The sequence below is a fragment of the Eubalaena glacialis genome, chromosome 15 (genome assembly GCF_028564815.1).
Source record: "Eubalaena glacialis isolate mEubGla1 chromosome 15, mEubGla1.1.hap2.+ XY, whole genome shotgun sequence".
Lineage (NCBI taxonomy): Eukaryota > Metazoa > Chordata > Mammalia > Artiodactyla > Balaenidae > Eubalaena > Eubalaena glacialis.
The window spans coordinates 42,002,532-42,030,049 of record NC_083730.1 but is presented as its reverse complement, the minus strand read 5'-3'; the positions used below and the strand labels follow the sequence as shown (position 1 = coordinate 42,030,049).

At 42.5% G+C, this 27,518-nt stretch overlaps 1 protein-coding gene across 5 annotated transcripts in view; it reads left to right on the top strand.

Annotated features, from left to right (window-relative positions):
• The window catches only part of FHOD3 (formin homology 2 domain containing 3), a 489,898-nt gene that overhangs the window by 270,290 nt on the left and 192,090 nt on the right, over positions 1-27,518 (top strand). For all 5 annotated transcript variants that reach the window (XM_061170499.1, XM_061170498.1, XM_061170497.1 and 2 more), the window contains exons 6-7: positions 9,549-9,643; positions 25,978-26,089. In XM_061170499.1, coding sequence (XP_061026482.1) covers positions 9,549-9,643; positions 25,978-26,089 — 207 coding nt within the window. The remainder of the gene's footprint in view (positions 1-9,548; positions 9,644-25,977; positions 26,090-27,518) is intronic.

The window sequence follows — 27,518 nt, the reverse complement described above, 5'->3', positions numbered from 1 at the left end:
TACCCAACTATAGCAGAATACATATTCTTTTCAAGTACATATAAAACATTCAGCAGGATAGGTAATATCCTGGGTCATAAAAATAACAAATTTAAAAGAATTGAAATCATATGATATATTTCCTGGCCATAATGGAGTTAAACTATAAATCAATTACAGAAGGGTAAGAGGAATATCTCCAAATGCTTGGAAATTAAACAACATGCTTTTAAATAATCCATATGTTGAAGAGGAATTCTCAAATGGAAATTAGAAAATATTTTGAACTAAATTAAAATGAAAACCAAATAAAAATCTGTGGGATGCAGTTGGAGCAATGCATGGAGAGAAATGTATAGTATTACATGTTTCTATTATAAAAAAAGAAAATAATCCATAATATAAACACCTGCCTTAAGAAACTAGAATAAAAAAGGAAAAACAAACTCAATCAAGTAGAAGGAAAGAAATGATAAAGATAAGGGTAAAAACTAATGAAATTGAAAACAGAAATAACAGAGTCGATATCAGTGAAACAAAGTCTCATTCTTTGAAAAGGAAGATAATAAGCAACAATGACAAAGAAAAAGAGAAGACACTAATTGCCAACATCTGTAATGATAGAGGGGCTATCATGACAGACTCCACAGACATTAAATGAGTAATAAAAGAATACTGTGAACAACTCTAGGTATATAAAATTGATACTTAGATGAAATGGGCCAGTTCCTTAAAAACCACAGACTACCAAAATTCACCCAAGATGAAATAGATAACCTGACTAGCCTTATTACTATAAATGTTATTAACTATGACTACTAAAGAAATTTGATTTATAGTTAACAATCTTCTGAAAAAGGAATCTCCAGGCTCAGATGGTTTCCTGGTAATTCTGCCAAACATTTAAAGGCAAAATAAAACCAATTTTACGTAATCTCTTCCAGAAAACATCAGAGGAGGGAATGCTTCCCAACTCATTTTATAGGACCAGCATTACCATGATATGAAACAAGACAGAGACAGGATACTACAGACCAATATGTCTCATGAACTAAGATGCTAAAATCCTCAACAAAATATCAACAAATCAAATTCAGCAATCTATAAAAAGAATAATGCACCATGGCCAAGAGGGAATGCAAGGCTGGTTCAGTATTTGAAATTCACTTTGTGTAACTCACCACATTATCAGTCTGAAGAAAAAGCACTTGATAATATCAGTTGATATAGAAAAAGCATTTGACAAAATTCAGCATCCATTTATGATGAAAAAAAACCTTCTTGGGCTTCCCTGGTGGCGCAGTCGTTGAGAATCTGCCTGCCAATGCAGGGGACACGGGTTCGAGCCCTGGTCTGGGAAGATCCCACATGCCGCAGAGCAACTAGGCCCGTGAGCCACAACTACTGAGCCTGCGCGTCTGGAGCCTGTGCTCCGCAACAAGAGAGGCCGCGACAGTGAGAGGCCCGCGCACCGCGATGAAGAGTGGCTCCCACTCGCCGCAACTAGAGAAAGCCCTCGCACAGAAACGAAGACCCAACGCAGCCAAAAATAAAAAATTAATAAATAAATAAATAAATATTAAAAAAAAAAAAAACCTTCTTAACGAACTAGCCATTGGGGGGGATCGTCTTCACCTTGATAAAGGGCAATGTGCAAAAACCTATAGCTAACATCATAATTAATGGTGAAAGACTTACATGCTTTCCCCCTAATACTGAGAAAAGGCAAAGTTGTCCACTCCTACCACCCGTATTGAAAGACTTAACCAGTGCAATAAGGCAAAGAGGAATAAAGGGTGGGGTGGGGGGGAATATAGCTTGGGAAGGAAGAAATAAAATTGTTCTAGGTCACAGACAACGTTATTGGCTATGTAGAAAACCTCAGAGAATCTACAAAAACATAACCCCCCAAACCCCTAGAATTAATAAGTTTAACAAAGTTATAGAATACAAAGTCAAAACAAAAAAAATTATTTTTATTTCTATATACTAATAATAAATAGTTGGGAATGGAGAAGTTTTAAAAATATTTCCAGTAGCTCCAAAAAATATGAAATACTTATAAATTTAGCAAAAAGCCATATACAGAATCTTTAGTTAAAAACAACAAAACACTCATGAAAATAGAGAAGATCTAAATGATGACATAATAGGATCATGAGTTACAAGACTGAATGTAGTAAAGATGTCATTCTCCCAAAATTTATCTGTAGATTTAATGCATTTCCCATAATACTTCCTGAAAGATTTTTTGCAGATTTAGACAAACTGCTTCTAAAATTTCCATGAAAAGGCCAAAGGACAAGAATAGCCAAAACAATTTTTAAAAGGAAGAATGAAATTGTAGGAGTCATACTACCTGATTTTAAGACTTCTTATGAAGCTACAATAATCAAGATACTGTGGTGTTGGCAAAAGGATAGACGGATAGATCAGTGGAACAGAATAGAGAATCCAGAAATAGACCCATGCAAACATAGCCAATTGATTTTTGGCAAATTTGCAAAAGCAAATAAAGATAGGCTAGTCTCTTCAAACAATGGTATTAGATCCATTGGACATCTATGTGGAAAAAAAAAGAATATCAATCTAAAACTCACAATTTATGCAAAAAATATCTCCAAATGGAGCATATATCTAAATATAAAAAGTAAAACAAAAAATGTTTAGAAAAAAATAATTGTGACTGAGTTGGGCAGAGGGCTCTCCCCCACTGTGTGTCTTGGAGAGTCTTTCATTGCGTGCTCCTGTCCAGTAGATAATTGATGTGACTTCAGTGACGTACTTGATATGACTAACGTTTATTGAGCACCTACCCTTGAGTCAGGCATTGCTCTAACTCAATCCCTACAACACCCCTGAAAAGTAGGTACTACAGTCTTACTATCTTATTTTTGAGGTGAGGGAACTGAAGCACAGAAAATTAATAAAAATGCCTCGAGTAAATTCCATGAGCAGCATAACAACAAAGGCCCTGGTCTCTTTTTAGACCTGTGCTATTGTTACCCACCACTGTGTTCTGGCATTGTGATCCTCCTCATCCTTCTTAGAAATGGAAATCACTAATTTTCGTGGTTCCTGTGACCCAGGCCATCTACTTTTCTTTTTTCTTTTTTTTTCCTGGGTGAGTTTTATTCACAGGCCCTCATTTACATTGGTGGTATTTTGCTGTGGGAGCTTAGTGAGACATTAACCCACTTAAATCTATTTAGTGCCATCTTGTGTCTGCAGTGGGTTTTGCAGGATGGAGTGCTTTAGCTTTAGGGCTAGGATGCAAAAGATCTAGCCTGAAAGCTTTTGATTGTCACAACATTATGACAAATCAGTATGATCAGAAAGTTGAATTCCATTAGACGTGGACTTTCTGGTGACTTTCTTCCTCCAAAGTGGGCAGTTAATAGAACCTTGAAGGGAAACATCATAGAGCGAAAACTTATAGAAATTCTTACTTTGACTCCCTTTTTGTAGTGGTGCCCTGGCTTGCTGGGCTTTCTGCAGTACCAGAGGCCCTGAGCAGTTAGGGAGGAGACGTTCATTCCTGGCTTTTCAACCTTGGGGGGAGGGTCTCCCCAAGGAATGTACCTTCCAGAGGCTGAACAGTCTACATTGACTCCCCTGTGCCATTAAGCTGATTTAGAAGATGCTAAATCTGCCTTGGATTTGCTTCCTCAACAGTGGAACTTGAATGGGAAAAGGACTGTGGTACTGTTCCCTAGAGATTTGCCAGTTTGTTTTGGAAGGGAGAGGAGGAAAGAAAAAGGGAAAGGAAAAAATGGGCAGAATGTGCTGAATTCTCAGAACTCTTTCATGAAGTGGGGCCTCTATCTTTCTGAAGGAGGGAGGGGTATGCCAAGAGGGATGGGCTACTAAAAAAATTCTAAAAACCAAGAAAAGCACCTAACACTATACATTTTACAGTCTTATTTGGTTCCTTTTTGTATATTTGTTTACTTTCCAATTATAAAATTAATAGATGCTCATAATGAAAATCAGGGAAAAGTAGAAAAAAAATACATCCAAAGAACATATATCCGATCACAGTGCTTAATATATCATGGGTTTCCCTTTCCTTCTATGCTTGAGATTTTAGTGTTTTATTGAATTACATAATCATTATAAGTTTCTACTTTTAAATTATTTTTTCAGAAACAGTTCACAGGATAGGACATAGCTTTGATAAATTGCTGTGTATGCTGAGTTCCAGATCTGATCTATATTTAGATTTTAGTTGATATTTTGATGTTATAGATGACACTCCAGTGAGTATCTTTGCTTCATCCTTTTTTTCCCCCTTTAACTTAGGGTTATTTCCTTAGGATAGATTCCTGAAATCACATTGGCTTGGGAAGAGCTTAGAGAGGACTTCCAGGCTCTGAGTACAGATATGGAGGAGCCCGCCTGCCCCAGCTGGAGGTGGACTCTGCCACTTGGTAGTGATGGGATTTGGGGGCACATTCCTTTACTTTTCAGAGCTTCAGTTTTTTCCTCTGTCAGATGGGAGTTATAATACCTGCCTCACAGCAGGGCTGTTGTATTAATAACATGTATAAAGTCCCACCCTCAGACCTTGGGACATGGTAGACACTAAATGGTAACTATTTTTAAAACAATTATAGCACTAAATAGCCTTATTATAGGACTTGTACCAACTTGCCCCACCACCAGGAATGTATGAAGTTACTTGTTTAACCTCTGCAGCAATTGATAACCTAATCATTTCTTTAAAAAATATCTTTCATGATTTAAGTGAAAATTCTACCTCATTATTGTTTTAATTTGCATTTTTATTATAGTAAGAATGAACAACTTTGTTACTGTAAACCAGCTTGTCATCTCTCTTATGAAATGCTTTTACTTTTTTTCTATTGGCATTTAGTATTTTCTTATCAACTTGTATGAATTGTTTATACAATAAATCATTTAAGCCTTTATCATATTTGCTGTCATATCATTTATCTAGTATTATATTTTTATATCAAACTTTGATTTTCTTTGTATGTTACATACTTATTTCTCATTAAGATGAGAAAGTGGTTACAATTGTGATCTCTTCATTATAAATTCTGTAGATGAGTTTTTTATTGGGTCTATAATATTTCTTGCAAATAATGACAATATTATGTATTCATTTCTAAACATCCTGCCTTTAATTATTTTTCATGTCTTGTTAAATTTGCTTGAAACTCTGTAGCATGGTATTAAATAATCATGGGATTAATGGGCATCATTTTAAAATTATTTCTGATTTTAATAGGAATATCTCCAGTGTTTCACCACTAAATAGAATATGAAACTGTTATTTTCAAAAATGTACAGTTTATTGTGTCAAGGATATGCTCAATTAATGGTTTAAAATTTTGAGTTTTTACTTCCAAAATATAGCAGAGGGAGGAACACTCCCAAACTCATTCTACAAGGCCACCATCACCCTGATACCAAAACCAGACAAAGATGTCACAAAAAAATGAAACTACAGACCAATATCACTGATTAACATAGATGCAAAAATCGTCAACAAAATACTAGCAAATAGAATCCAACAGCACATTAAAAGGATCATACACCATGATCAAGTGGGCTTTATCCCAGGAATGCAAGGATCCTTCAATATACACAAATCAATCAATGTGATAAACCATATTAACAAATTGAAGGAGAAGAACCATATGATCATCTCAATAGATGCAGAAAAAACTTTTGACAAAATTCAACACCCATTTATGATAAAAACTCTCCAGAAAGTAGGCATAGAGGAAACTTACCCCAACATAGTAAAGGCCATATATGACAAACCCACAGCCAACATCGTTCTCAATGGTGAAAAACTGAAACCATTTCCACTAAGATCAGGAACAAGACAAGGTTGCCCAATCTCACCACTATTATTCAACATAGTTTTGGAAGTTGTAGCCACAGTAATCAGAGAAGAAAAAGAAATAAAAGGAATCCAAATCAGAAAAGAAGAAGTAAAACTGTCACTGTTTGCAGATGACACGATACTATAAGTAGAGAATCCCAAAGATGCTACCAGAAAACTACTAGAGCTAATCAATGAATCTGGTAAAGTAGCAGGAAATAAAATTAATGCACAGAAATCTCTTGCATTCCTATACACTAATGATGAAAAATCTGAAAGAGAAATTTAGGAAACACTCCCATTTACCATTGCAACAAAAAGAATAAAATACCTAGGAATAAACCTACCTAAGGAGACAAAAGACCTGTATGCAGAAAACTATAAGACACCGATGAAAGAAATTAAAGATGATACAAACAGATGGAGAGATATACCATGTTCCTGGATTGGAAGAATCAACATTGTGAAAATGACTATACTACCCAAAGCAATCTACAGATTCAATGCAATCCCTATCAAACTACCAATGGCATTTTTCACAGAACTAGAACAAAAAATTTCACAAATAGTATGGAAACACTAAAGAACCCAAACAGCCAAAGCAATCTTGAGAAAGAAAAATGGAGCTGGAGGTATCAGGCTCCCTGACTTCAGACTATACTACAAAGCTACAGTAATCAAGACAGTATGGTACTGGCACAAAAACAGAAATGTAGGTCAATGGAACAGGATAGAAAGCCCAGAGATAAACCCACGCACATATGGTCACCTTATCTTTGATAAAGGATGCAAGAATATACAGTGGAGAAAAGACAGCCTCTTCAATAAGTGGTGCTGGGAAAACTGGACAGCTACATGTAAAGAATGAAATTAGAACACTCCCTAACACCATACACAAAAATAAACTCAAAATGGATTAAAGACCTAAATGTAAGGCCAGACACTATAAAAGTCTTAGAGGAAAACATAGGCAGAATACTCTATGACATAAATGACAGCAAGATCCTTTTTGACCCACCTCCTAGAGAAATGGAAATAAAAACAAAAATAAACAAATGGGACCTAATGAAACTTAAAAGCTTTGCACAGCAAAGGAAACCAAAAACAAGACAAAAAGACACCCCTCAGAATGGGAGAAAATATTTGCAAACGAAGCAACTGACAAAGGATTAATCTCCAAAATATACAGGCAGCTCATACAGCTCAATATCAAAAAAGCAACCCAATCCAAAAATGGGCAGAAGATCTAAACAGACAATTCTCCAAAGAAGATATGCAGATTGCCAACAAACACATGAAAGGATGCTCAACATCACTAATCATTAGAGAAATGCAAATCAAAACTGTAATGAGGTATCACCTCACACCAGTCAGAATGGCCATCATCAAAAAATCTACAAACAATAAGTGATGGAGAGGGTGTGGAGAAAAGGGAACCCTCTTCCACTGTTGGTGGGAATGTAAATTGATACAGCCACTATGGAGAACAGTATGGAGGGTCCTTAAAAACTAAAAATAGAACTACCATATGACCCAGCAATCCCACTGCTGGGCATATACCCTGAGAAAACCATAATTCAAAAAGATACATGTACCCTAATGTTCATTGCAGCACTATTTACAATAGCCAGGACATGGAAGCAACCTAAGTGTCCATCGACAGATGAATGGATAAAGAAGATGTGGCACATATATACAATGGAATATTACTCAGCCATAAAAAGAAATGAAATTGAGTTATTTGTAGTGAGGTGGATGGACCTAGAGACTGTCATACAGAGTGAAGTAAGTCAGAAAGAGAAAAACAAATACTGTGTGCTAACACATATATATGGAATCTAAAAAAAAAAAATGGTTCTGAAGAACCTAAGGGCAGGACAGGAATAAAGACGCAGACATAGAGAATGGCCTTGAACACACGGGGAGGGGGAAGGGTAAGCTGGGACGAAGTGAGAGAGTGGCATGGACATATATACACTACCAAATGTAAAATAGATAGCTAGTGGGAAGCAGCCACATAGCACAGGGAGATCAGCTCTGTGCCTTGTGTCCACCTAGAGGGGTGGGATAGGGAGGGTGGGAGGGAGAAGCAAGAGAGAGGAGATATGGGGATATATGTTTATGTATAGCAGATTCACTTTGTTATACAGCAGAAACTAACACACCATTGTGAAGCAATTATACTCCAATAAAGATGTTAAAAAATAAATAAAATAAATCCAAAAAAAAATTTGAGTTTTTACATACTTAGGAGCATACTTTTTCTCAGAATGATTATGTGGTTTTGTCATTTGATCTTTTGTTGGATAGTATAATAATGAGTTTTCTAACATAACACATATATTTGTATGCTTGGAATTAGTGTACACTCACTATTTTGTGCTTTGCTCTTTTCAGTCATCACCATTTTATCTGGACTGTTCCTACGACCTGTGTATAAAGTTGTGTGTATGTGTGTGTGTAAAGCATAAAAGAAAGAATGTAAGAAAACATATCAACATGTTAAGAATAATTCTTTAAACTATGAGATTATGAATTATTTTCACTTTACCCTCTTGTTGTCAGTTTTCTAAAATAAGATATCCTAATATTACCAGAAAAAAAAAGTGTTACCTAAAAATGCCAATGCCATGCCAATTAATTATGGCTGCAATAAGATTTAGGAGGTCAGACCTGATTCAAGGAAGCCTATTTACTTAGAGTATGTAACTTCTGTTTATTCATATTCTAGAATCCAAATTATTTTGATACCAAGGGAACTGAAAAAATAGAGTTAATATTTGTTTTTTAAAAAAGTAATAACGTGGCTTGTTTTTTTTGTTTTGTTTTGTTTTGGGTTTTTTTGGTGAATAATGACAATCTGGGGTGACTATATTTTTCTTAACTAAGAATTTAGGACTTGGTATCAACCAATTTTTTTATGATTTCTTTTTTTAAAAAAATTTTTTATTGCAGTAGAAGTCACATAATATAAAACATACTATTTTAACCATATTTAAATGTACTCAGTGGCACTAAGTACATTCACATTGTTGTTCAACTCTCACCACCATCCATCTCCAGAATTTTTCACCTTCCTAAGCTGAAACTCTGTCCCCATTAAGCACTAACCTCCCCATTCCCCCTCCCCACCCCCACCCTCTGTTTCCATGATTTCTGACATTTTAAAACCTGAAAGTCTTTAAAAGGATTACAAATAATATTTAAATACATATTTATCCCTTATCTTAAGGGTTCAAATTGTATTGGCTCAAAATGGTTCCATAGCATCTGGGACCTGCCTGACCATAGGCTGGGGCACCAGACAAGTTGTTTTTAGAAACTTCATGCACCCTCTTGCACCCCCAGCGGGAGGCCACGACCCAGACACCATCTCATGGATATCTCTGCCTCGTCTGGGACTACATACAGATATAGAAACGTAAAAACATGCATTTATACATCAAGGCACAGAGAAACAACAATCACTGGATTTGGTGCCTTAATTGCATCTTCCAGACACCAGGATAACCCTTATTTCTTCTGGAGTGATCAACACTTTCTGCAAAGAGATTGTGCTAATTTCAGAGCTCAGGGATTCTCTGCAGATTTGGTTCTTAACATACAGTGTACTTAAAGTGTGAAAATCTCACTTGACATTATGATCATTGGAGATTATATTTACATATAAACCATAACGTCTCCTTGCTTCTTTTTCTCTTCTCTTCTGTAGCTTTGGGCCAGATTATGTTGTATGTGGATGGGATGAATGGAGTAATAAACCACAATGAAACCATTCAGTGGCTGTACACGCTCATTGGGTCAAAGGTAAGAGAAGGTTATGATTGAACATTTTATTCAGTTTGCATATTATACGCCTATCTTTTTACCCTGTTACCCTCTCTGAGATGGTTTTGCAGAAAGAAGTCCTATTCAGCTTTGTTCCTGCCCTGTCACAGTACAAATAAGGACTACTGTTTTATAGATTAAAAAAAAAAAACTCACTCAGATTGCAAAGAGCTTACGAATTTTTAATGCATTTTTATTTTTTCCTTTTAAGCATTAATCAAATGCTTTTGGCACCTCTGGTTTTTAATGTTTAATTAAAACATTATGCCATGGATAGAGTATTAACATTACCTGCTGTATTTCATGTTTAATACTTTCAGTTACTTAAGTACATACTTATATGTTATACATATGTATATGCATATTCCTATATATAGATGAATGAATTTGAGATTGCCTTTCAACTCTGCCATCAATTATAAAAGTGACCAACATTTATTAACAATTTACCTAGGCACCAGCCACCATAGTAGGTGCTTTTCAAGCATGATCGCCTTTAATCCACATAAGACCACTCTAAGGTAAATAATGCTATCCCCATTTTGTAGTTGAGGAAATAGTGCTTGGTTATGAGAATCTATCTAATTTCCCCCACGGATCTTCGCCCACGTCTGGCTGGCCGTGCCTTGGCTGTGAGTGCCCACACTCTGGGGGTGCTGCCTTAAGGAGGAAGATCCACCCTGTTACCCAAGGGGCACTAGAAGCTGAGTGAGGCTCTGGCGTGGTCTTCTCTGGATTCAGGTGGGACCGGGAGGTACCTGGCTGGGGGTGGGGCGGGGTGGATTTGGAGGAAGTAAGAAGGGATCCTGTCCTGAGCAGATGCTACTGAACCCAGGCTGAAGTATGGTCAGCTTGTGGGGTGAGGCACCATGGCAGAGACCACGGTGACTAGAGGAGGCAACGGGGTCAGGCAGGGAGGGCATTGAGGGCCTGAGTGGGGAATGTCAGCCTGGCTTAGGTCACAGAATCAACATAGCTTCCCAGGGGTCCCTGCAGAACCTGTGGTCATCCCAGGCTTCCCCATCCCTATGTTCACTACCACCCCAAGTTGGGCGAGCCTGCCAAGGCTGGCAGGCACCAGCGCCATGCTCTAAGCAATGAGTCACATCCCTTGGCCTTGCTTCTCAAAGTACCTGCTTCCTAAGGACCCTGCTGTATTTCAGGAGCACTCAGCCTTGATTTGACTTTATGACAAGAATAGGTCTAGTTGAGGTGGTATCTTCCTTCCAGACTTGGTGATGGTGCCCTTGTGTGTGTGGGAGGGCCTTTCCCCTCTGGATGGCTTTGGTGTGCAATACCCACTGGGTCCCCAGGTCCTTGGTTGCCCTTACATCTTCCTCTCAATTTTCCTTTTCCCAATATTATTGATGATAGAATCCCCCCAGTCCCGTTTTATAATAGAAACAGCCATGGTTTCTCTTAAGAGACTGAAAATCTGTTCTTCTTTTTAAAAATTTGGCTCTGTTTTCTATGGAAAATAGATATGGCTCTATTTACAAACTGCTGTAGGTGACCTTACAAGCTGAGTGGAATGCTGGGCCTAATAGGCTGATTTAGCCAGGCTGAGGGAAGATGTATATCTCATATCCTGTTCCAGTGTTTTCTGATTTTTCTGTCCTTCTGCTGGGAGCCTTCCCTAACTTTCATGTTCATTTGGAAGCTGCTCCCTCCCCTGTGCTCTCTGCATGGTCTCGAGGACCCCAAAAGCTAGGGAGATGGGAGAGTTTGCAATAAAAACTGACTTTGTTATGGTCATGATAAAATGCCAACAAGCAGTCCTATTTCCAAAAGGGAATAAAACCTAGCAGCTATGCCTGTGATAGGAAAAGTGACAACCTTTCAGCTCATCACCAGGAAGGGAATAGAGGGAGGGCAAGGTCCCGGTGGTGGGAGTGGGAGGGGAGAGAGGATGGCAAAAGCAAGAAGAAGAGAAGAGAGAGAGGGGAAAGGATAAGAGGAGAGACCATGGGCTAGGAAGAAAAAGAGGAGATGAGAAAAAGGAAGTGGGCCTAACAGAAGTGCCTCTGTCCGCTCAGTAGATGGGAGGAAGGCTCAGAGCCTTCAGTGTTGCAACAGCATCCTGTCAGTTTTTCTTTGGAATCATTCTGCAAGGAAAAGGAATGCACAGGGACATCCTTATTGACTTCTAAATACCACGGAGAAATCACAAAATTAAAAGTCCTCAAGAATGAGTTTGTAGGAATTATGCTTCCCCCACTTCTTTCCCTGTGTAGCACACACAGCGTTTGGGACCTTGGGCATCTCTTCTCAGGGCCTCTGTCTCCCCAGCCTCCTCCCCAGCCACTTGGGGCACCAGCCTCTTCCCCAGCCACTTGGGGCATCAGCATCAAATCAGTGCTGGTTTCTTTCTCCATCTTTCATTTTCCAGAAGGAAGGTCCACAATAGTCTCCAGCTCTTGTGTTCAATACCAGGCCAGTCACCCTGAGAAAAAGAAAATAGAGTCAAAGGTCAACCTAAGCCTTGGAGCTTATGGCGTTGTTAGAAGGGGGACCATGGGTGATGCTCGCAGCCCATGTCTGCTCTGTGATGTCAGAGGAAGGTCTCCCCTGACCCTGCAGGGGGTGCTCGGTTCCAGGCTAGTGGCTGAAAGTCAGCAGTGGTAGCAGCCACCAAGTTTATCTTCAGTGCAGTTCTAATGAGATCACTTGTCTTTACAAAACCAGTGTGGTGGTCTCAACACTCCCCCTCACCCCCATGACTGGACAGTGAGGAATCTGCAAGGACGAATGGATGCACCAACATGAAACCCTTAGGTTTTGAGAAGGAAGCCTCGGGCCCCTCCTTCAACATTCAGATTGGTCAGTACAGCCACAGTGGTTTTCCTGGTTCAAATTAAATTAAGAAATCAGGAACGCCAGGAGTCCTAGGGTTTTGTTTTGTTTTTTTTTTTTTTAAATGACATTGGAGGAGGTCAGAAATGGAGTGACATCCTGCCGAAGTGTTTTTTTGTTTTTTGTTTTTTTTAATTTATTTATGGCTGTGTTGGGTCTTCGTTTCTGTGCAAGGGCTTTCTCTAGTTGTGGCAAGCGGGGGCCACTCTTCATCGCGGTGCGCGGGCCTCTCACTATCACGGCCTCTCTTGTTGCGGAGCACAGGCTCCAGATGCGCAGGCTCAGTAATTGTGGCTCACGGGCCCAGCTGCTCCGCGGCACGTGGGATCTTCCCAGACCAGGGCTCGAACCCGTGTTCCCTGCATTGGCAGGCAGATTCTCAACCACTGCGCCACCAGGGAAGCCCCAGGGTTTTCTTTTGATGAAGATTTCTCGGAACCTAAAGAACAGGAACCATGAGGTCCTGTTGTTTTCACCTTAAACAGGCACAGGGTTGATGATGGAATCCTGGGTTAGAGAAACCTTGTCATTCTATTTTCCTAATTCTTCATTTTCCTTCCATGAAAGGCAACAAGATGTGAGTCTGCCAGAGGGCCATTATGCAATATTTGCAGATACTTGAGTCTTATAGACAGAGGAGAAAATGTTACATTTGCAGCCAAATAATTACTTTTTAAAATAAAGAAAAAGTGTTTCCAATAACATGTTTCATTCTATTTACAAAAATCCATCTTTAAACTTCTCAGTCAGAGGTAAGAAGCAGATGCTCACCCCATGGCTTTCCACACAGTATGGATTTTTTTTCTTTTAGTGTATCTGGAAGTCTCATTAATTGGGGTAAGGTGATTCAGCTTGTACAGCATAGCCTTTCGTCACCCTCACACAGAGAGTCTGCCTCTCTGTATCCGTATGGATCCCCTTCTGGCCATGGGGAGGCCCCAGGTGTTGTCCACCTCCTTGTGGGTTTCATGACCTCCTGGTGTCATCATGAAATCCACCCATTCTGTGTTGCTGTTTCTGCATTTTTCTGTCTGCCCCACTGAAGCTCATTCTTCCAGCTGCGCCCGAGGTTGCTGGTCACAGATCTCCAGACTTTCTTTGTACTGTGTGGGGATGGCCCTGTGTCCCGACTCCCATGTAGCCTAGTTGCTAAACCTGAGTCTAGGGGAGCTCTGGCCACAGCCCCCTTTCACACACACACACACACACACACTCTCTTACACACCTTAGAGAGCCATGCTCCCTCTTCTCCCTACCCCCCCCCCAAACACACACACACACACCACACTGGGAACACTGCTCAAAGTTTCGTTAGAATGGGAGAATGATGAGCAATAACGTGCAGTGTGTAGGATGGAGGTGGGTGGGTTGGGGAGAAATTGACAGGGATGGGAAGCTGGGGGGCTAGCACAGTATCAAATCTCTGAGGTGGTGAGGCCTGGCTAAGAATTACAGCAGAAACGGAACGATGAAAATTTGGAGACATTTTGAGGAATAGCTTCCTAGGATTGGGTTTCTGCATGTAGAAAAACAAAATCAAGAATCAAAGCTAGGGTCATAGTTTTGAATCTGGGCAGCTAGAAATACATCATTGCCTCTGGCAGGAGTAGAAAAGTTGGATATTGGGGTTCATTAGCAGGAAAGCTTTGACATACTGGTTGTGAGATGAAGGCAGTGTCTCCCAGGAGAGCTAAGTAGGTGTGTCCAGGGTGCTAGGTGCTCCAGGAAGTGCTGGCTGGTTGTGGAGGAGAGGACCTTCCGTGAGCCCTTTGGTCATGGTCATTGGCATGTCACTGCCAGTGTGGTCCACTGAGATGACCTACATGTGGGTGAGATCTGAAGCGCTTTTTAATTTTTTTTTTGGTTAAACTTTTTATTTTGAGATAATTGTTAATTGTAGATTCACATATAATTGTTAGAAATAATACATAGAGATCCTGTGTAATCTTCACCCAGTTTTCTCCAAAGGTGACATCATGCAATACTGTACTACAATATTGCAAGCCAGGAGATTGAGATTTTGGTACAGTCAAAAGACAGAATATATCCATCACCAGCAGGAGCCCTAATATCACTTCCCTCCTATTCCCACCCCCACCTACATCCCTGGCAACCATTAATCTGTTCTTCATTTCTACACTTTTGTGAATTCAAGAGTGTTATATAAATGGTAGCGTACACAGCATGTAACCTTTTGGAGCTGGCTTTTTTTCACTCAGCAGAATTATCTGAAGATTCACTGAAGTGCTTTTTGAGTTACATAATATAAAATAGAATCCTAGCCTTGAAGAGATGGCGAAGTCTTGTTCAAGGTGTTCCTGACATTCACCAGCCACATTCCTGATACTCCGGCAGAGAGCGTGCCATTTCCCCCCAACAGCCATTGCTAGACACTGGAATTGAGGAAAACCCTTCCTTATTGGGACCCACCTCGGCCTCTCTGTAATTAACCAAACGCTGTGCACTGCTTTCTGGAACAACACACACTCACTTCCCCATGGATGCTCTTTGAGTATTTAAAGGCAGTTATCATGCCACTCTGTCCAAACTAAACTTGATGGTTTCCACAGATAGTCCTTGGGGATGTAGTTTGCAATTCCTCATCATATGGGTTACTAATTTTTCTGTCTATCCAGTACAAAGAAGAGTAATACGGTAGACTCCTGGGATACAATGTCACCGTTCCACAAATCCTACCTCTGATTTCAGCAGCAGCCTTGGGTGCTGGCCCAAATCAAACTTGTAATTCACTATACCTCCCAGGTGTTTTTTTTTTTTTCCCCCACTCATCCACATTTGCCAGTTTCTTCCATTCTGCATCTCTGTGATTGTTTTACACCTAAGTGCAGAACTTTGCATTTTTTCCCATTGATTTCAGGCCAGAGTTCCAGCCTCAATATACTTTTGAACTTTGCTTTGCCCATTCATCACGTTAACTCTTAATCTTAGTTTTATTTAATATAAATTGAATAAGCAGAGTTTCTGTGTCATTGACCAAAATGTCGACAGAGGCAAGGAATGTGTAAGCCAGTGCTGCCTGCAGGTCAGCACTGATCAGTTAGGGCATTGGGGCCATCTTAGTGCGATTAGTGGGAAGGCACCTAACTCTATGATCATCCAGCCTCGTTTCTTCACTGAGTTCACAAGGTAGGCTGCATCTGGTGGTAAGGGTGGAGCTTTAGGGTCAGACAACCTGTGTGATCCTTTGGGTAGATTTTTTTTTTTTCTTTAAAATGGAGATAATAATCTATAAAATGAGGATAATAATAATGAAGAATATGTAAAACACTGAGCATTGCACCTGCACCTAAGTGCTCAGTGTTGTGAGCTAAAAACTCTTTTTCCACTTGTCCACCACCTCCTGTTTAAAAAAAAAGAGATGCACTCAGCTTGCCAGGACCTGTTCACCTGGAAACTGCTGGTCCCGGGTGTTTCCCTCTCTTTTCTAAGTGCTCATGATACATTCGTCCAAAATATGTCTTGCATGGGTAAAACTTCTGTTCACTCTTTTTGCTTCTGTGTTTCATTTGGGCAATTTCTACTGACTTATCGTCAAGGAAACTGATTCTGTGTTCCGCTGTGTTGTCTTCCTGATGAACTTCTGAACACATTCTTCATCTCCTTTAATGCTTTCTATTTCCAGCATTTCCATTTGAGTCTTTCTTATAGTTTCTCTCTGCTGAAATGTATCGTCTGCTCATGCAAGTTGTGTACCTTTTCCACTAGTCTTTAACGTATTAATCATTGTGAATTTTATAGTTCCAGTATTGAGTCAAGTCTAAGTCTGGTTCAGTTGATGGCTTCATTTATTGACAGCAGGGGTGGGGAGTTGGGGCTTTCCTGCTTTTTTTGTACATCTTGTAATTTTTGGTTGAAAGCTTGGTATCATGTATAGGACAGTATAGACTGAGGTAGGTAGTATTTATGCCTATAAATGGGCAAGTCTCTAACGCTAGGCTATTAGAGAGGTTGTCAGTCTGCTCTCGAGGGGAGCAGGGTTTGGGTTTTGCTGTTGCTCTGGTATGTTCCTGCACCACCAGTTTTCAAGTTCCTTAAGGTATTATCTTGTGCTTGAGGTGAGGACTGGTTTGCCAGAGGGTTTTTCTCAAAGTTCCTTTTTCACTGTCAGCTTTAGACCTTTTTTATGCGTCTGAGCCTCAGAGGGGGTCTCTCTCCATGCTCCTGTCCCTCCGCTAGCGATAAGCACCAGTGACACTTTCCTGGACTGGGCTTTCTCCATCATCTTTGTTTTCGACGTTGGTCTTCAGAAGGGTCAATGTGCCTGGGTCTTGGGGGTGGGGCTATCTCAAGTGATCCTGTACCTCCCTCGGTAGTAGAGGACCTCTAAAATTCTGTGCTGAGGATGGTTTCCTGCTCCTGCCCCAGCAGCACAGAGTCTTATTCTTTTCCCTTCTCCTACGCCACCTGTGCGTCAGGGGCAACAAGGTTTGCTGTCCTTCCCTGCGGCTTACGGCTTTTGTCTCATAGAGGAGAAGGCTCAGGGTGTAGTTTCCTGCCTGTCCAGGTGGTGTGGTGGCTGCTCCCCTCCTCCTATGGGGTGATTGCTGCTGTTCTCGTTATCTGGTTGTGCATCCCCCAGCCTGCACCATGCGGAGACTTTCTTAGGTCTCCATCCCTGCCCCGATATTCCTCGTGGTGCCGTGGAGGTCATTGGATAGCGGCTGTGAGTGGATGCTGAATCCCTTTGTGTCTGTAGTTCCCAGGGCTACCATACTCTCATGATAGTCTATCCTTGGCCATTTGCTAAAACTATGATCTGAGTTTGACTTGCTGCTCGGTATGGTGGCTCCATCTTCCTTCTCTGCTCTACTTAGATGGGCCATTGCTGTGTCCCACCTTTTCTTGGTGGAAGGAAAACTGTCCCTTTTTAGATTTCATGCTATTTGGTGGCCCTGAAATCCCATCTCTCTAGTGGATTCAAGAAAAGTTGATTTTAATGAGTATTTGGCCTTTTTTCTTGTTAAGTTTGGAGCAACACTCTTTGTAGCTTTCTGAGTAGAAGCCGGAGGTTCAATTTTGTATATTTAAAAACACGATAAATAAAATACCGTGAGATTTACTCAGGCAATGAATTCTATCAGATTTTTATGTTTAATCTTCCCAAATTACTTGAATTAATATGTATTTTATTAATAGAAATTTGGATTAAAACTAATTTCATGATGCAGTTAATGATAACAGATTGAAGAAAAAACAGCTAAAGTTTATTGGTGTAATATGAAATCTTGATATTAAAAAATAACCTTTTAAAACTTTTACTGATTTTTTTATGATTGTAAGAGTAATATATTCTCTTTGTATAAAACTTTAGAAATACAAAAAATAAAGTAAAAATCACCTGAAATGCTACTATATAGATATAAAGATTGTTAACTTTGTACGTTTCTTTGTACTTTTTTTCTTTGAAATGTTCTTACGTAGTTAACTCTAAATATATTATAAGCATTTTCCTGTATTATTATGGCATTTCAAAAACATAACATTTAATGCCTATGTAATATTTAATCATACAAGTGTACTATAATTTATTTGATTTTTCTCATATTGTAAAATCAGATTGTTTCTAATTATGTACTATAGAGCTTCTTTGTTTCTTCATGAAGACATATTTAGTGAATGAGGTTGTGTTTCAATTTTTTCCATGTTTATCAATATTTCATTAGGTAAGATTTTTTAAATTCCACAAGTTGTAATGGCAGGTTCAAGTAATATTTGTGTCAGAGATATTATGGGTGCAAAGAGCCAGCCTCTCCTTTATAGCTATTGCTCTTTTGCTGGTTATTTGGCTCCGTACACCCAGAAAACTAATTCTCACTGATTTGATCTCTTGGATGCCGCCATATGCGGATAATTTCAGTGGAAGGAAAAAAAAAAGGAAGTTTTACTAGTCATTGTTTGGGAAGAGGGAGAGGCCAAAGGTTCAAGCCAGACCTTAAACGAGCCAGCAGGTTGAGGGGACCCCATGGTCCAGGATGAGTCTCCAGCCACAAAGCTGGAACAGCAGTTTCTTCAATCCACTCTGAGATGATCTACTTCAGGGAGCTGATATGTGGAAGGAACCACAACTCTCCAGAGGCTTATCGATAAACCAGAACGGCAGCTTACTATTTTACTGGGAATAGCCCTACAAGCTCAGGTCTGCCTTTGCCAGCACCGCTAACCCGCATCCCTGCAGCCTCTCTCCACCTGCCAGTACTCACCTGCCCACCCTTCTCCAGCCATCCAAGGAGATGTGAGCTGACTGCCGAACTCTTGCCAATAGCACATTCACCATTCCTGAGGTTTGCTTGTTGCCCACTGTCATGTTTCCAGAGCTGCCTATTTATATAAGAAAGTTCTTTAACTTTGATTATTCCTTGGAGAAGGATATGTGTCCATTCCCCCAAGGCTTATGTTTTTGCACCAGAGGGAAAGATGGGGTTCCCTGTAGTATAGTAGAAAGAATCAGATAGGCCTGGTTTTTCTTTGACTTCCTCCAGAAATTAGCTGCGTGACAAGTCACATAGCCTCCTAGACCAGGAGATTTTGCATCTGAAGATGGAGATATCACTCATGGGAAAAGTCCCCACCCTGGTTGATTCCCCCCTTCATTCTGCAGATACTATCAAGGTGTTCCTTCAGGCAGTATTTCAGTGCAGGGTTTTCGGTAGTTAACAACAGTGGATTTATGTTACCTGTTATCAACTAACTCTTCATAGTTACATTGAGTATCCTAAGGGAAAGTTAGCACAGTGGATGTTTTCTGGTCTTGTCCACTTTTAGTCATTATTCTTTAAGAAACCTCCAGCTAAACCCCAGAATTTTATCTCGATAGAACATGTTCATTTGTAGCATTATTTACTATTTTGACATTTATTTGAATTATTTTTGAATAGTCTTCTGTATTTTACATTCTGTAAGATCTCCTACCACTGACTAGTAAAAACTTAAGGGGTTACCAGCCTCACACTTGGCTACTCCGTTAATGACCAAGTTGGTTCCCTTTCTGCAAATTGCACTGGGTCATAAACAGGTCGGCCATCAGGGTTTGAGGCAGGTGACTTCCTGTCCTGGCAGATGTGCCAACCTTAGTGTGTTCACCCCTCTCCCACAGAAACCTGAAAGCCACAGCTCAGAATTCTGGACTCAGGGAATATATTTGGGCCCATACTTTATTCCTGATAAGATCCACCTCATTTTGCAGACAACATCACAGAAGGGGAAAGATTTGGAGTCCAAGGTATCTGTTTGATAACCAGTTACAAAAGCTTTTGGGCCCATTCTGAGCTTTTCGCTTAGGAATTCTGAGCTTAAGTATATGTTTAAGAGAAGTTCTTAAAGATAAGTATCTTAAGTCACTTGAATTTTTTGTTGTTGTTAAAATATTTAGTATATTATTAGTTCTGGTAAGCTTGTAAACAATGTGGCAAAGCTTTGTGGATCCAGTTAACCTTACAATTTCTAATTCAGTTTTAATAACCAGCATCCCCTTCTATAACATATTTATTCTTTTTTAGTGGAAAATGAAACAAATAGAATGAAGCATGTCTTTCTAACCCCCTTTGTAATTTAAATCCTGAGGTTTGGAAATTGTTTTCTTTTTATGGTTGCTGAATTTTAGAAGAGGAGTAGGAATTTGGAGATTTCGGGGAATACTTTTATTCTACCTAATAAGCAGCATATTTGACCTGCTAAGTGTAGTTGTTGGTTTTCTCTGAGTACAATAAAACAGGAAGGGAGTTCCGGTTTGCTTTTAAGTGCAGAATTATTGAGAAGCTGCCTTTTATTCCTTTTCCATACATCTGGTGGTTACATTTTATCCAAAACCTAGACACACGGGTTCTGTACAGGCTGACTCCACGCCCTCCCTGTGGGTTGACCCGGAAAATTTAAAAAAACCAAAACCAAAAACCGGCCAAGCACCGTGCGGACACCATCCTCCTCCTCTCAGTCCCTGCCTCCCTGACACGGAGGTGACGCTGGAGTCCCGAGTTGTTCATGGAAGCTCGGTCCCTGACTGAGGCTTGACTTGACAAGTGCTGCATCTCTGGGTCATCAGGCATCCTTGTTCCTCTGAAGCCTCATGGCCCCTATTTTATGCTGTGTAGGAGCAGAGAGTGAGAATGACAGCTGCAGCCAAGAGGAAGGCTCATACTTGTGAGAAGCACAGTTCAGTGCTGGCTGCATGTGCCTGTCCTTGTGCAAAGGGGTTGTCTCAGATTCCTGTTATATACTGTGATTTAGCTGCATGTTTTAAAGCAATATAAAGCATAATTTATTATAATGGACAGCGCTAAAATAGACTACAGTACTAGTTTTTCCTAGAATGTAATTATAGTTGACCTTTAAATTACACAGAGGTTAGGGACACAGACCCTCCCAGGAGTCAAAAATCCATATATGAATTACAGTCAGCTCTCCGTATTTGTGGTTCCTCTGTATCCTCGGTTCTGTATCCATTGTTCTGCACCTGTGGATTCAACCAGCCGCAGATCATGTAATACTGTAGTACTTACTTTTGAAAAAAATCTGCATATAAGTGGACCTGTGCAGTTCAAAGGGTTATTCAAGGGTTGACTGTATATAAAAAGTAGGTAATGTGTAGCCCAAAGGCTGACTCTCGACCCCCAGTGTGTTTCCTCCAACCCTAAAAAAGAGGGCTTATTTGTGTTAGCAGGAACCCACAGGTTGTCACACGGCTCTTCTGCACCATGGAAGCCCCGAAGGGCAGCTGGATTAGCCCTGAGCCTGTCCAACTGTCTCTTCTCCCCACTGCAAGGGCCTTGCTCTGGGAAGCGCTCCCTGTTCTCAGCAGCCTGGCTCCGAGGGCCCCTAACACGGTAACACTCTCAGTTTTGTGGTATGGAGGTGTTCTGAGTCCTCTCTCCGCAGCAGGAGGACCATCTCCTTAAAGGCAGGGCTACAGCTTCCTGGCTCCCTCAGGGAACCTCGCTGGGTGCTGGGCATCTGGAAGGCACTCAAGACATTGAAAGAAGAAGCAGAGCCTCTTGGGATTTGGAGGGACTTTAAATGGGCTCAGCCAGCTCACCCCCATCCGGGTTCTGAATTCCTTCTGCAATAGCCTTAGCAAGGGCCACTCAGAACCTCTGGATGTGGGGAATCTACTACCCCAGCATCTGGTTGGTCTTAGAGCCACTGCTTCTGAGGCTGACTCCATGTTGCCGTGTTTAACTGTTTTGTGACCAGTTGCTTTGTCTTCCCAAGCAATTGATGCTCCACAAGAATGAGAATCTATTCTTACTGATTTTCCCTCAGTGCTAGATGGATAGGCCGGTGTTTGAGCCTGTGAGTCATTGCAATGAAACCCCTCATTAGAACATGAAGGAGCACCAGGCAGAGATGAAAATGTCATTGGAGTGTCACTGCCCTTTGAGAAGCCTTCAGTGTCTGAGCCACGCAGTAGAGTGTGTGCTGGCATCCGAGCCGCTTGTTCCCGCCCCCTCATTTGCGGTCCTTGCTCCTGCTGCCACAGTGGGCCTGCCTCTCCTTACCCATCACTGGCCTCTGGTTTGCCTCTTCTCAGCAGGTCGGGAAGCTCAGTGGCCACCCCTGTTAGAATGTGTCTTAGGAGAAGTGCTGTGGCACCAGGTGTGGATTTTTAAGAGCTTTGAGATGAACAGCATGTTTGGACTTGGAGGAATGGCTGTGTGGCCTCCATTGTGGCTATTCCAAGGTTTTGGAGGGTTTTGATAGCTTTCCAGGTTCTGGAGGGCATCAAATTAAGTGATTTCTGGAAAAATAAGGGTTTGATGTAGAAATCTTTTGAAGTCAGGTACTTTTATTACTTTCAAGTCTGTGCAGTAATGTTAGTGAGGTATTTATCAGGAGGAGTCCTGCCGGATGTATTTTGATGGTTAGTTGGGACATGCTTGCAATTAGTACCATTCATTTCCATAAAATTAACGTGCTAATGCTCTTTTTCTAAAGTAGTTTAACTATCTAATATGTTTGTGATTAATTTCACATAGTAAGTCTTCCAAACATAAATAAACGTCCACTTAGACTCAGTAGAAGCCAAATTCGTAGAAACCTAAAATCATGAATCAGAAGAGTTTAGGGATTTTTAAAAAGTAAAATAACAGTGCCAAAAGATCTCTAAACAGAGCCTTTATTGCAAAGGAGAAGATGACATGAATAGGCATGTTGAGACTAATAGAGAAAGAAGGCTCCCTGAGAAAACAGTCAGTGGTTTCTTACTTAGAGAGCCTCATATGGGAGAGTGGGTCCCTGGGACCATGCCGGCCAAGGCCCCGTGACCACAGAGATGCCCAGAAGGGGGTCCTGCTGAGACCAGCTGATGGGGGAGTGGGCTGGGCAGCAGCCAGCTTCTTTCCCACGAAGGCACTGAGGAGGCTGAAACCACATAATAATAGTGTACCCACTGAGGAGGGCGCCAAGCCTGGGCTTGCTGGGTTGTTTTATTTACTTGAAGAAATTTTTTTCAGCTCTCAACGTACAAAGATAGCACAGTTCATCATGCCATGCCTTCCCCTCCTGCCCCCAACCTTGTAGTTGCTGAGGAAAATACTCTGGAATTTAGCCTGTTCTCAGTCAGGGAGAGCAGAGAATGTGGGATTCAGGTTAGGAAGGTGAAAACGTTCTAAAGAGTTCAGAGCCCTCACAAGAACTCAGGTCCCACTGCGATAAGGATGTCACTGTGAGGACAGAAGCCCAATAGGCTGGTTGTCCTCCGTGAAGTTGTCGGGGCGTGGAGTGGGGGATATGAGGCTGGCTACACATACATTAGTGGTTGGGTGTGCAGAGCAAACCTCGGTGAAAAGGGCGCGCCGGCCTGCCCTTCGTGTGCAATACTGACCCAGTAGTTCCTCGGGGCAGACGCTGTCTCCTGTGTGTCAAATAAAATAGCATCTCCACCACCAGGTAGCTTCTGCTCTAGTCGGGGGCAACAGACGAATATCAGGTGAACAAACTTGTATGTAGCGATTTCAGGTCATGATAAAGGATGTGAAGAAAAAAGAACAGGGTGATGTGAGTGACCAGGGGGCTCTTTTAGATGAAGTAGTCAGGAAGGCACTTCCCATGATGGGAAATTCTCAGACCTGGAGGATGAGGAAAGGCCAGTCCTGTGGTGACTGGTTAGGGAATAGCCAATGAGAAGACTGAGCCACGCACAAGCTTCAGTATGTGAAAAGCGCATGGTCACATGACTAAAGAAAGGAGGCTAGTGGAAGCTCCCTGGGCAGAGGGAGAGTGGCAGGAGATGAGGTCAGAGAGCTTGGCAGAGACATAAAGCCCACAGGGGTGGATTCCACCCTGAATGTGACGCAGAGCGAATAGAGGGTTGAGAGTGCCCGGGTCACTCTGGCTGCAGTCTGGAGAATGGACTTCATGGTGACAAGCCCAGAAGTACTTAGGAGGCTCTCATGGTGGACAGGGAGATGGAGATGTGGATGGAGTCAGGCAAGGACAGCCGCTGACAGCCCTGGACGACGGCATCATCGTAGGATTGGGTGGGAGAAGGGCAGGGTGACTCCCGCTTGCACTCAGTGGATGGCGGGGCCTCGTCCTGAGATGGGGACTGTGGAAGGAACATGCTGGCAGTGGTCGGTGGGATGGAATGGGCATGAGTGCAAATCAAGAGTTCTCTTTGGGCCATATTGAATTTGAGGGCCTGTCAGCATTCGAGTGGCGATGTCAGGGGCCAGGCCTGGAGAGCACTGAGTCAGAGATGGGACTTAAAACTAAGAGCCTGGATCAACTCGCCTAGAGAGAGTGCACGGCAAGGGAGCAGGGGGAGTCGTGAGCTCTGAGGCCTTCCCACACCTGGAGGCTGAGCTCTTCAGAAGGAGCCAGCAAAAGAGTAGCCACCCAGGTAGGAGACTGCGGTCGGCCATGGCGAGAGGAAATTGTTTCTGGAGGGAGCTGTTGATTGTGTCACGTGCTGCTGAGGGCTGAGCCAAAATGAGCACAGAAGAGTAACCACTGCCCAACACGGAGGTCATCGGCAACCTTGACAAGAGTAATTTAATCTGTGCGGTGGAGATAGAAGCCCTGTCAGATTGGATTGAGGAGTCCCTGGGAAGTGAGGAAGGGGAGCCAGGGAGGGTGGCAACTCTTTTGAAATGTTTTCCTATAAAGGGGAGCTGGGAACCACGGCACTGGCTGGAGAGAGATGTGGAATCAAGGAAAAGCCAGCTGGTTTACTAGGGAAGTATGACAGAGGAGAAGGGGCAAGGGGTAGAGGGAGGTGCATGTATTTGGAGAAATGACTGGGGGTGGGTGGTGGTTTCCCGCTGTTTCCCGCGGCGGGTGCAGGGCTCCAGTTCTCCCCTAACGCGTACACATGCCCCTAATAATTCGACCTGAGCTGATGCCTGCGGGGGCACTGGGCCTTTCTCCGCTGCAGAGTGAGTGGAGAGCCTGGAGTCGATTCTCCACGGCCACGGGGGTGGGGCGAGGGGGCGTGGGCTGATTGGCTGGTCCTTAGCTGATCCATTCATTCAGCGAGCAAACATGGCTGAGCCCATTCTGTGCCAGGTGTAGTTCCAGGCCCTTCAGACACGATGCAGATCGGCCCCTGTCCCCTAGAAAGCGCTTTCTGCAGGTGGGGGGCGGGGCACTGCCCAGCCACCTGCTGGGGGTGGGAGGAGCAGCCCCGAGGCAGGTTTGCTGTTTCTTAGAAGCAAGATTTGAACCCATTTCCAGGAGGAAGTTGGTGTGTGAGTTCCTCGAGAAGGAGGTTGTGGAAGGAAGTGGGGTGCAGGAAAGGAGACTGTGGGTGAAGGTAGCAGCTGCAGCACCTGCGGGAACGGGCAGGGAGCTGAGCTGGAACCCCCGGGCTGCCGCAGTCCCCCAGCTGCTGAGCTGAGTTAGGGATCTGCGGCAGCATCGGTTGGGAGGTTGGGGACTTTCTCTGGGTGAGTGACCCTCGGCCCGCGTGAAGGAGGGCCCCTGGGCTACGTGTGGCTCCTCGTGAGTGCAGTGCTCTGGGCCCAGGACTGTGGGGTGAGGCCCCAGGCAGCCCTCTCTGCAAGTTTAAGAACCAGGACTTGGTTCAGGTGACCTATTGTGACCCTGGACAAGTCATTTAACCTGCCGTGCCTGCTTCCTCACCAGAAAAATGAGAATCGATTGTTCTACTTCAGAATGATCTAGTCTGGATAAAATGAAATAACCAACCCAGCAGCTGTTAACCTCGTTTGTTGAGACACCATTGGTGTGAGCTCTGGGGCCAAAGGCCTTGCGTTCAAATTCTGGTTCTGTTTCTAGCTGTGCAATCTTGGGCAGGGGACTCTGTGCCTCAGTTTGCTGACCTGTGCAATGGAGACAATACTAACGCCTGCCTTCTGAGGCGTCCAGTGAAGGAATCTGTGTAATTGCTGAGAAGAGGGGCTGGGTGCCAGCTGCTGTTAGGACGAAGCTTTCAGGCATCCCCGCCGTGTCTGCAGCTACACGATGGTTGTATCTTTTCTCTGCAGTTCCGCCTGGTGGTGAAGACAGCCCTGAAGCTGCTGCTGGTCTTTGTGGAGTACTCGGAGTCCAATGCACCTCTTCTGATTCAGGCCGTCTCTGCTGTGGACACAAAAAGGGGTGAGTGGTCCCTGCCCACTATGTCATCAAAGTAAAAGTGCCTAATGTAAGAAGGCTTCCACTTTTTACATGTTCAAAACAGAATTAAGGATGAACAGAATTCCCTTTGTGTGGACTTCCCACCGCAGGAAACATATATTTTAGGATAGTTAAGTGTACAAAGATTAGGTTAAGGAGGGAACAGTGAAAGAAAAGCACTCCTGGGCTAACCCAGGACAGGTCAGACCCCAGCTTATCTTTATGCTGTCTTCAGCCTCCACGACTGAACACACAGAACCAAGCCAGTTCCTTATCCTCTTTTCCCATCCTGTTGGGATCACTCTCACTCCTTCCTCTCTTCCCCTCACACCTGCTTTGTTGGCTCTGACCCCTAGATGTTCCTTGAATGTTCTCGCTTCCCTGCATCCCACACCCTCACCGTCTCTCACCTGGCATCCCTTGCCTCCCTGAACGTTCTCCCTTCCCTGGCATGCCCACCCTCCCCTCTGCTATTGGAGGATTCTTCTGAAGCACAAATTTGGCCACATCGTTTTCCGTCTAAAACCCGCCAGTGGCTTCCCGGTGCCCACAGGATTAGGATCTGACCCTTCGCCATCTAGCCCCTACCAACCCGTCACCCCCGCCTCCTACCCGGCCTGCACCACACCCTCCCTATCTTGGATCAGACGGGCATATGCTCTCAAAGCCTTCACGCGTCCCTATTCTCTGCTGTGCTGTTGTCACTGCCCGTCTCCCATGAGTGTGTGCCCTGCTCAAGGGCAGGGTGTCTGTCTCTTCTTGGTGTCCCAGCACCTGGCTGGCCCACAGCAGGCAGGCCTGCTGTACACACTTGATGACGAATGAGCTTTGGATTTGGCTTACTGTAAAGCAGGCTGTGGCTCCTATAATACTGTGAAGCCTGAAGCTAAAATGGGGTTTTTTGTTTTGTTTTGTTCTTTTAAAAATATTTTGGTTTTGTTCCTCAGTAGGACATTTTTATTAACATTATCATCCCCACAAAGACTCTAATAAGAACAAAAACTTGATAACATTATTTTTTTTCTTTTTATAACAGTAACACTCTGTAGAAAATTTGGAAAAAACAATGTAAAGGAGACCGTAAAAAATCACCTCTAATCTCACCAGAGAGAATTGTTGTTAACATGTTGATGTATGGTTTTGTGTATGTGTGTGTGTGTGTCTCTGCATGTGCACACACATGTTTATGAACAAGTCAGCCGAGGGACAACTGTCAAAAAGGAATGAGAGGCCTAAATAGCCCTCTTTGATTCAAACCACTTGTGTCTCTGACTTAGCATTGCTCAGAGAACCACATCCAGGGCTGAATCCAAAGATGAAAGAAAGCAGCTTACTAGTTACTTTGAAAGTTTGAATATAGTTAATGAAAGCCATCCAGGACCGTGAGCTGGGCTCCTGCACTTTCCCCACA